Source organism: Mytilus californianus, unplaced genomic scaffold (genome assembly GCF_021869535.1).
Source record: "Mytilus californianus isolate M0D057914Y unplaced genomic scaffold, xbMytCali1.0.p SCAF_11, whole genome shotgun sequence".
In the NCBI taxonomy this organism is placed as follows: domain Eukaryota; kingdom Metazoa; phylum Mollusca; class Bivalvia; order Mytilida; family Mytilidae; genus Mytilus; species Mytilus californianus.
The window spans coordinates 30,253,167-30,264,897 of record NW_026262593.1 but is presented as its reverse complement, the minus strand read 5'-3'; the positions used below and the strand labels follow the sequence as shown (position 1 = coordinate 30,264,897).

General features: G+C 31.7%; 1 protein-coding gene across 1 annotated transcript in view; it reads right to left on the bottom strand.

The window, feature by feature from the left end:
• The window catches only part of LOC127720863 (uncharacterized), a 59,000-nt gene that overhangs the window by 4,984 nt on the left and 42,285 nt on the right, over positions 1 to 11,731 (bottom strand). The window contains exons 9-12 of the mRNA XM_052227610.1: positions 10,648 to 10,932; positions 9,440 to 9,592; positions 3,226 to 3,339; positions 2,851 to 2,932 (exon numbers count right to left, since the gene is read on the bottom strand). Coding sequence (XP_052083570.1) covers positions 2,851 to 2,932; positions 3,226 to 3,339; positions 9,440 to 9,592; positions 10,648 to 10,932 — 634 coding nt within the window. The remainder of the gene's footprint in view (positions 1 to 2,850; positions 2,933 to 3,225; positions 3,340 to 9,439; positions 9,593 to 10,647; positions 10,933 to 11,731) is intronic.

Below are 11,731 nucleotides of genomic sequence, written 5' to 3'. Positions count from 1 at the left end.
TTACTGCCGGTCGATACATTTATTTTTGGCATTGCACAAGTCATGTCTTCTTTGACTGTTCATGACGTTAAAATACTAAATCCCTGGGATGTGTTTTAGATTATTTTAGTCTCTGATGCATGATTTTTTATTATTAATTGTTTTTGGCTTTTAACTAGCTGTCAGTACTGCGAGTACTCTCAAATCGCACTTTCTTGTTTATTTGACCTGTTGATACTAATTGTAATGCTTTTTTGTTATTTAATGTTTACTTATTCGGGGTTATATTTGGTCCATATACCAGCTTTGATAAGTGTTTGGTATACTATAAATTTTCACTTCTTCGTACTATCAACATTATTTATTTTGTAAAAATATTTCTTTTCTCCATTTGAACTGTACACGTATACCTAATAACAAAAATATTTTCATTTACCTGTGTTTAAAGTAATTGCAAATGGCTGATATTTTTGTTCAAGCATATTGTTTTTCTTAAATTGTTTAACATTTCACAGCGGTATAACATGTTACTTTAATTATTCTTCCCTTAGTTTATTTATTTTGTATTTACATTGTAACATAGATCAAATTTATTTGTTCAGTGTATGTTCACTGGTGTTAATATGTCTTTTGGTTGAGTTAAGCCATTTCAATTGATATTTTATAGTGTATCTATCTATGTTGTGATGTTACACTATTGTTTCAGATAAGGGCGAAGGTTTGATACCATTAAAACGTTTAAACCCGCTGCAATTGCTTGCACCTGTCCTAAGTCAGTAATCTGTTGTTCAGTAGTTGTCGTATGTTGATGTGATGCATAAGTATTTCTCGTTTCTCGTTTTTTATATAGATTAGACCATTACATATGAAGTCCTTGACAATTGTAGAACTTTATTTTAAAATAACAATTCATCCAAATTTCTATTTTTTTTTTCATTTTATCAGTGTTCAGATAAAGCAACGGAACCAATGAGAATTAATAAAGAAAATTATTTCATTAAGAAATACCATCCAAAATTAAATCGATAAATGAAAATCCGGATGGCGTTTCTATATTGTTACTTTCACTTTCGTTTTTAGTACCTACGTTGTACTATATTATGACGTTCAGGATTTAATAATTATGTCGATAAAAGACGTTACCCCTGACGACGTCGCAAGAAACCATATCCATGAATATCTGTAAAACAATGAAACCGATAGGAAATTATGAAGAACATTTTAAAACAATTTGATGTCTTAATAGGCAAAATGTGATTATTCATATTGAATACAAATATTAAGTGCATTTTCAGCCTTATTTTTTTCATATATATATATATATATATATATATATATAGGTCGAGTAATGCCTTTCCTCGTCGGCTTTATCTAGGGTTGTTACACAGTACATGATGTATAGTGGGAAGTAAATGGTGTACCTTTCAGATCAGCTATTTTGTTTGTCGTGAAGGACGATAATGTTACTCACCATCCCGCCACATCAAATTTTTAATTTAATTATACACGTCTAAACATGTGATAACTTTATGACAGACATTCTCCATCAAATAACACGTGGTAAACAGGGCTAACACCATAATAAACATATAATTCGTCTCAAATTTAGCCCTACAATGTTAGATCTAACGCAAATTTTTTCTTCCCTCAGTGGGATTCGAACCCATGCTTCTGTGATATTATGGAACCACCGCCTGCACCGTATCCAGCGAGTGGCGCATGTAGCCATCCAGGTGAAATCTGATAGTGTTAAGAAGTGTTAGCAGCTTATCGTACATTTTGCTTAAACAGGTATTATTACAACTTATTGTATATTTCGTTTAAGGAAATCTAATTTTGTTATTTAAATCGTATGAAGATTTATTCCTGTGGTTTATAGTTAAACGGTTTTTCATCTCGGGTTCAACAGTACGTAGCTGGTACATCTAAAGTCTCCCTATCTGTTTTCTACCTTGTGTGTCCCAATTTTGGTTTTCCTCTATCATTTGATAGGGGATGTTTTCAAAATAATTCATGTGATTAGGCAGTTTCTTCCTTTGGTATAAAATGACCGTTGATTATTACCTCTCATGTTGATAAATTGCATGAAGATTTTTTCCTTTGGTATATAATGATTCGCTTTTCATCTTTCTCGTTCAGTCCATCTTGTTCATGAGTACGTAGCTGGGGCATGTAAAACTTCTTTATCTGTTTACTACCTTGAAGTCCCAATTTTGGTTAAATTTGTTTTCTGTTTCGCCAACATATTGCAGCTTGCAAGTTCCACAAGTAAGAACATAATGCTATTTTCCGTTTGAAATTATATACTTCAATTGCATACAGATAAAAATAAGGAGATGTGGTATGATTGCCAATGAGACAAATATCCACCAAAGTTCAAATGAAGTGGATGTTAGTAAGTATAGGCAACCGTTCGGCCTTCAACAATGACAAAAACCCATACCGTATAGTCGGCTATAAAATGCCCCAACATAAAAATATGAAACAGTTCAATTGAGAAAACTGATTTATAACAAAACAATGTACGAAAAACAAATATGACGGATATGAATCATCTACAAACACTGAACTACAGGCTCCTGACTTGGGACAGGCACATTAAGAATGTAGCGGGGTTAAACATATTTGTGATCGCTCAAACCTCCTCCTAACCTGGGACAGTTGTTGACAGCAAAACATAAGAACAAACTATAAATATCAGTTGAAAGATGCTTAAGTCATCTGATCGATACAAAGCAGAAAAACATCTAACAAAAACACAAAATACATATTATTTCGACTTTGTTATATTCAAGCTTAACTAGATAAATTTTGAATTTTGACAAGCTATATGAAAAAACTCAGGATTTGTTCGAACATCAATCTACTTACATTCTGAAGAAACAAACACTCAAAAGCATCAATAATACTATAGCTCCTAACACAATTGCTACTATCATCCATGACAGTTCACCTGTAATATAATCGAATAAAGTTTTTTTATGACTTTCGAAAAATACAATTTAAAAAAAAATTATCTACTTATATAAAATTAGTTACCATGTTGTCTGATAATTTCTAAAAATGTAACAAAATAAAAAACAAAAAGGTTCTAGAAGCGACAGATAGTTACATGTTGAATCTAATCAAGCAATGTTGCTTGTTTTTGGATGCTATTTGTTTAATTCTGTATTATCTTATATTACTCGATTTAATTTATTGAGGTTTTTATGTCAATGAAAATAACATTCGTTTGTAAGAACAAACCTTGTTGATTGACAGTAACTGTTGTAGGAGTCGTTGTATTCGTCATTGTTGTTGGTGTCGTTTTTGTCGTTGTTGTGGTTGTGGGTATTGTCGTTGTTGTAGCTGGTCTCATGTCTAAAATTTTACAAATAAATACTTTTTAAAAAGGTATCATTTTGTCATTAAACTTAAAGAGGTTTTACTGTATATCTCTTGTGCATTTGGATGGAAAATGTATGAAGTATGAAAACTTTTTTAACATAAATCAACTCAATCAACTAACGGAATGTGAACAGCATTTAGGCTGTTACTTTGAAATAAGCGCAGATAATCTTTGTATTATTGTATTGAAATTTCATAAAATATATATACTATCAGCATAAACTATTTTACCTTTTTCCATGTCAGACTTCAGTCACTTTTTAGATACCAAATAACAAGCAAACATTGTTTCTCGTTTTTTGTAAAGATTAGTCCGTTTGTTTTCCTGTTTGAATTGTTTTGAGTCATTTTGGGGCCCTTTATAGCTTGCTGTTTGATGTGAGCCAAGGCTTCGTGTTGAAGGCCGTACTTTGACCTATAACTGTTTACTTTTTATACATTCTGACTTGGATGGAGAGTTGTCTCATTGACATTCATACCACATCTTCTTATTTATATTTTCATATTTTCTGCTCAAAATGATTTTACGTTAACTGATACTGTAAGGTTCACTGGTTTTGGTTTATATTAAAAAGGGGGAGATCTGGTTTGATTGCCAATGAGACAAGAACAAATGTATAAGTAAAAATCAAAGATGATAACAATAACAGGTTACCGGACGTTCTCATCAATGAACAAAAATCATATTGTATAGTAAGCTATAAAAGACCACCGAGTTGACAAAATGTGCAACATTTCAGAAGCGAAAACCGACGACCTGATTTACACTCACAACAATATAATGGCAGACAACAACCAACGAAAAAAAAAATTGATTACCAGTCCCTGGTTTGGGACAGACACATGCATTTGGTTGAGTTAAACGTTAGTGCTCGATCAATCCGAACCTTACTTAAGACAGGAAAAAACCATTAAACATTAGAACAAGTTGTAAAAATAAGTTAAAGAGGTCTTTACCAATCTAATTGGTACTTAGCAGAAAGCAAATAAACAAACAAATGCAATACAAAAGACACAGAGTACCGATCTAAGAGTAATAACAGTTACGGAACGCCAGTTCAACGACAAATTTTAATGAATAAATAAACTATCATAAGTTCTAAAATATGAAAATAGTGTAGGATGCCGGTAAGTTATATCCCTTCAAGAATACAAATATGTGACCAGCCATGAGATTTGTCTAATGGAGGAACCAGGGTCAAAGTGATTTTTTTGCATTTTTATAAACTAAACATAGATTCAAATTACACTGGCAAGATATTTTGCTATATTCTGCAAAATAACAGAATTATTGTCATTTATTGTTTATGTAACTTTCGATTTTTATAAAAATTTTCATTTATCCAATTTTTCACATGTATGTTCATCTATTAAAGTTATCTTGAAACTTATCATATCGTTTTCTTTTTTCTTTTTTTTTTTGGGGGGGGGGGGGAGGGTTAATCTTTTGAAATTAATCAAAATAGATAGTCATAGATAAAAAAAAAAAAACTAAGAGAGAACATAGGATGAGAAACTATTGGGGTCTAAGTGGGCAGGCATATCTTGCTTGATTTACATATACCGGTAAATGTCCATAAGTATGTTCATATGTCCCCTTTGATATGAAACAATGAGATTAACCCCAAAAACTATGTGGTTATGCTGCAACCTGTATTGGTAATAAATTAGAGAAAAATATAGACACTGCACTTATAAATGCCTATAATGATATAGCATTTATTTTCAGGCCCCTTTGAGAATTAGTTTTAATTCAAATCAATGCAATGAAATCTAAAAGATAATTGTGTGAATTTAGAACGCGATTTTAAACGAGATTTTTACCTACATTATTAAATTTACGTGAATAAATCTACTTGTTATGTTTTTCTTTATATACGATTCAAATTTCCTCAAGTCAAGAAAAGATGAAACTTTATTTTACTGCATGATATAATTGGAAATTCAAAAACAGGTGACCCGATTACATTACGTTACGTGACCTTACATCGACGTTTTCTAATTAAAAATAGTGTAGGATGCCGGTAAGTTATATCCCGTTCAAGGATACAAATAATATCATAAGCTCATATATTCTTTATTTATCTTGTCGCATATAAATGGATTGATTGAAATACAAAGCATTAACAAATATGAACTCTTTTTTTCTTAGAATATCGTTTTCCCACCTTCTTGACATGTAGGAAAAAGCAGCGATGTAAACATTAAAAGTTTTATATTTTCTGTTGTTTTCTTATCTTCACAAAGCCTTAGCACTATGTGATGTATTTTGATAGTATTTTGATAGTCTACCAGAAACAGGAAAACTCATTAATCTTTTTTTAATCTTCAGCTTGATATAGAGAGAAAAAACACAACACAATACAAGAGTGCACACGCTAAAATGTCTCACCTGCTTTACTTGATTCATGATTAAATTTATTTTGAAAGTCTGTAATATGGAGGTTTTACTTCAAGTATCACATACACTTAACATTATTTAAAATCTATGTAAATGAAATCAAGGTCAAATGAACCCTGCCAGAGAGATATTTACGCATTACAGTGATACCATACATGTATACCAATTATAATTAAAAACCAATTGTTCAGAGAACAAATGAAGGTCTTTCCACAAGTAAAGATCTATTTTGATATGAAATTATTTAAATACGATTTTAAAAAATCATTTCCAACAACAAATGATAGCTTATTGTACGCTGATTCCAAAAATATATGGTTTCTATACAATTTTTTAAATAAGGGAGATAATTTGTTACTTCCGGTTTGAAAAATATCACTTCTTATATTATTTGATAGTTAGCTTGACACTGATTCTAAAATTATATGGTTCTATATACTTTTACATCAAATAAGTACAAAAAAAGCTACTTCTGGTTTACACAAGGTCATTTCCGTTGGATTTTCAAGGTCATGTAAATTGCAACCTAATGAAAAAAGTCAAATATATTGTTCTATATACTCTGACAAGAATAAGTACAAAAAATAGCCACTTCCGGTTTGTTTTTCAAAGTCATATGGCTGGTAACCTTATGCACACAGTCCTTTGGCTTTGTGATGTATAAATATGAATTTAAAGCAAAGGTCAAAATCTAGAACGACAAATTTACCTTTGACCTTGAGCTCAATATCAAGGTCATAAACCAAGGTCCTCAAAATCAAAAGACCATAGTTCTTAGTTATATATGGTTAATGAGTAATATCACCATATGTGCAATTTTAAATATAAGAGGGAGAAAACTCCCATTTAATATCAGTGTATCCTTTCAACCAAAATGTATGAGTAATGACATGTCGCAACTAACAATTTAGTAAAAATATGTTGTTGATATCTTGTACGGTTTTTGAAAAGAAGAAAAATTAGCCAAAATAAAAATTTAGAATATGACTTTGACCTTTGACCTTGTCCTAATTTTCTGTTTTTGGACCAAGGACCTCAAATCAAAAGACCCTAGGTCTCTATCACTTATGGTTTACAAGTTAGAAATGCAAAAAAAAAAAAGCTACTTCTGGTTTACACAAGGTCATTTCCGTTGGATTTTCAAGGTCATGTAAATTGCAACCTAATGACAAAAGTCCCATGGCTTTATCGTGTTTAAATATAAAGTTAAAGCAAAGGTCAAAATCTAGAACGTCAAATTCAAATTTGACCTTGAGCTCAATTTCAAGGTCATAAACCAAGGACCATAAATCAAATTACCCTACGTCTTTATTATACTTGGTAAATGAGGTATACCACCATACATGTAATTTTAAATATAGAAAGGGAAAAATTCCCATTTACGGTAAACGTACCCTCGCAATCAAAATTTACATGTTACGACAAGTCGCAACTAACAATTTAGTAAAAATAATTTGTCGATATCTTATACGGTTATTGAAAATAAGCGAAAATAAGCCAAAATAAAAATTGAGAATACGGAAAAGTGGAAAGACCTAATAATCAGAACAAAAGCACTATGTCTTTCCAAGGAAAAGTGGAAAGACCTAATAATAATCAGAACAAAAGCAAAAGGTCTTTCCACGGAAAGGTGGAAAGACCTAATAATCAAAACAAAAGCAATAGGTCTTTCCACGGAAAAGTGGAAAGACCTAATTAGCCTATTGCTTATAGTATCTGCGAACACAGACCTAAGTAGGAACATTGAACATTGACCATTGAACAATAAGGTGCAGGTCAGATGAACCCTGCTAGACAGCATGTACAAAATGCAATCATTTAATTCAAAGAATATGATTGACCTATTGCGTATAATATCTGAGAAATAGATGTAACCATGAAAACTAAACATTAACTAATGAACCATGGAAATGAAGTCAAGGCCAGATCAACCCTGCCAGACGGACATGTACATCTTACAATCATTACATACACCAAACATAAATGACCTATTGCATTTAGTATTTAATTAAAGGACAAAACAATGCAAACGTAACATTATCAAATGAATCATGAAAATGTGGTCAAGGTCAGCTTAAACCCGTCAGTCGGACATGTAAACCTTACAATCATTCCATACACCACATATAATTGACCTTCTACTTATGGTATCGGCAAAATGGACATAATCACTTAACTTAAACCTTGATCACGGATACATGAATGAGGTCGATATCCGGTGAACCCTGTCTGACAGACATGTAGGCCTTGCAAGGAATCAAAATACCAAATCTAGTTATCCTATTACTCATAATAAGTGAGTATTTGAAATGACAAACAAAACTTTTTTTAAGCAGTCGCTGAACCATGAAAATGAGGTCAAGGACAAAGGATACATGACAGATGGAAACTTTAAAACACGGTTACTACATACAAGGTATAAAGCATCCAGGTTTTTAACATTCTGAAATATAAAATTTTAAATACAAAGAGTTCACGCCGACGCTGCTGGATAGTAATCTATATATCTTGCATTCTGCGTCTCTCGACGCATGTGAGATTAAGCAGACAATATTTGGATATCAATATTTATTTCAAACTCTTCCAACAATAAACAAGAGATCCATTACATAATTATATCAAGTTATAAATTGGTTCGAGACTATATAAATTGAGAATACAATTACTGCAGATTACGAAGGATACGGAATCAAAACTACTTTTGGGACATTTTCTGTAATATAAACTGTCAACCTTTGACAAACAACCTGACCTCTGGTAGGTACAATGGTATGTTGTGGGTTTAAATAGACATATACGAAAGAGAAAAATAAAATTGTTCACGTCGATCTTTTCTTATAATGTGTTGACATTTACACCTAAATCGACCAAAAAAGGAAGATTTTTGTGAAATTTTAAAACATCGTCATGGTTCAACTAAATTCTGGTCTAGGAAGCACAGAGCGTAGGGTTCGGCACACCTAAAATTCAAGTCAGACATTTAAAAAAAAAATATCATCACAAATACCAAATTCCAAGGTAAATTAAAAATAAAGGAAAGTCTAGAAAACCTGAAAAATCAAACGCTAGATTTTATCAACCAACAGACGACTGAAAAACAAGTGTCATATTCCTGATTTAGAACAGGTATTTCCAAAGTAGATGGTAAGTTAAACCTGGTTTTATGGCCGTAATTAAACATACAAAACATTATAACAAAAGTTCTTTTTTTGTCGACGTATGCGCTGTATGTTATGCTCCTAAAAACTAATTGTGACGTCATAAAAAACAAACAACACAGATTCGTAAAATTTCAACAAATTAAAACCTATTTCCTAACTAGCTATGAATTATTATGATAATGGTCAATCTATCCTTATTCAAAATTTTAACTATAAATAGGGGGTCAAATTATGGTCTTATCGAACCTACTCCTTGAAGACATCTTAAATACTTTATGTTAAAATATTGCATTGAAATGTCCTAAAAATATAAACCACAAGGGTGATATTACGTTGGCTTGATTAAAATTTGCACCGATGAGAAAAACTGTTATTTTTCATTCAAATGTTTCCTTCAAAAAATAAAAGAACTTTTTTTAACACGAGACTATCCTGAATAAACTTGATTTACCTCAGTTAGCAGACTGTCCTTGAATTTCAATAATACAGGATTATAATATGTGCTACCTACCGTATTGGCAAATATATGAGTATGTATTTAGACTGCATAAATAGTCATGCCATCTACCGCCATCATCTCGACGTAAATTCCCACAGTCCTCTACACAAATAAAGATACAGTTTGGCTGACCACTTCCCCAATAATTCCAAGTTATCTTGTCGCCTAAAGAAATAAAAGAGTGCGTTAAGTGAATCATAAACCAATGTCATTTTTTTAATTGATAATCTCTTTTGTCTTCTAAAAGCAAGCAAGAGTATTTCTAACAAAGAAGTGCTTTTCATTGTATTTTTTATTCCTATTTAAACTGCTATGACAATCGATATCTTTTAATTCAGTTTACTAGAAGATAAAATTGTGATCTCTTCATTTGTATTAGCTTCACTAAGTCAATTTTACCTAAACAGGCGGACTAAAATGATGTCATTTTGTGATCGAGACTCATAGACATCCCTTGTGTTTAAGTTAGTTTATACAAACTTAATAGAAGAAAATAACAGTGTCTTTGTTTTACCTATGAAATAGAAATTTCTTTCATTATACAGACGTATTCCTTAGAGTCGACTGGGGTAAAGACATATTGTCATTTGGACTTCTTCCGCTCGGCAGTAACACCAATGTGGTCGTTTTACTGTGTAGACTGTATAAATATGTAACAAAGTTAGATTTCAATTTGGTACACTAAATCAGATACTTCGTGATGAAGAGCTTAACCTTATTTCATTGAAAGTTCTAAGCTATCTTCGTGCTCTTCTTCCAGATTGAAAAGAAATAAGAAGATATGGCATAATTGCCAATTTTTGGCCAAATGTGGATTCATTTATTTTCATGGGTATCAATTTTCGAGGTGTGGAGGAAAACTTGTATTTTCGTGTATATTTGATTTCGTTGTTTGGCAATGTCTGCATAAAATTCTATAGAAATTAAATTACTCGCTCAACATTTAAATTGCATGGTTCTATTGTAGCCACAAAAACCACAAACATTAGTATTTAACGAATCATAACGAATCCAAAGTATTTTGTCTTTAAACCCTGCATGTAAGATTTTAATTATAAGTTGAAGAAAAAAGACAATACAATGACCATATACGAAAACCGTCTTGTAAAAAAAAAAACAGCCCACAAAACATGTCGCAGTCTTGTAATGAGATTGACCTACAAATTTCATTCTAATATTATCTATCTAATTTGTTTTTCTTTAGATATCCTATAACTTACCAGTCACCCATCGCCAATCCATTTCATTGTCTCTGTCATGTGCTCCTATCCATACTCCGTTTGTGTTCCAATGGAGATCATTTAACGTAGACATGACCCAGTTTTGTGTTGCTTGATTCTTGATCTGGATAAGATCGCCTCCTTCTCCCCTACACCGACTTCTTGCTGTCGTCCAATATGATTCGCCCTTCTCGTATCGATAGCATTTCTCGTTCAATGTTTTGAGATAAATGTTTCTCGATAAATGTTCTGGACATCTATACATGTCATCATTTCCACTGATTTCTGTAGAAAGAAAATATTTCAAAACTTTTCATGCTGGTACTTATAAATATGTTTTATTCAATGAGTAACAAATCAAGCCACATGACCTTAACTCAGCAGTGTTGCGTGTGAGAAGAGCTTGGTGCAAAAAGCATCTTCTCTTAGATAACTTGTACCATGTAAGAAAAAGTTTTGGAAGCTTTGGATTTGAGACTTGATTTGCTTTAACTATGTTTTTTTGCCAATCTTCTGAAAGCGTTTTGAAAGTAACGTTGTGTATATGATGTTTATACACTTATTTTTATATTTATAATTTATTATATTTCAGCGTTCTGTTTAAACCTTCACTGATATAGATTTTTACATCTCCTCTGTAAATAAGCTAGAAACGGAAGCTACTTAAACAACAGTCTGCTTCATATCTTAACAAAGGGTTGTTAACAACAATATCTAAATGACAAACGTTATGATTTTAATTTCAAATAATAATTTTCTTTTCCTGATAAGGGAGACAACTTATTCCCCCTATGTATGGTATATTATATTTAATTCGCATCATATAAACTTCTGTTTTCGACAATGAATTCCTTCGAAAGAGAACAGACGTCTTTACTGAATTTTTTACGAAGTGATAAATTTTAAATATCAGGTAATTGTGCCACAAATTATCTTAGATTCCGTTTCATTTCTGGCTGAAATGACTAGTCGACTACCAATAACTTTTGTAAAGTAGCATATCATTTTTACCCTGCTCAACCGGTGTTCGGTTTTCTCAAAATTAAGTTTTAAATATTTGCTTTTTATATCTGTCTACCTTTTT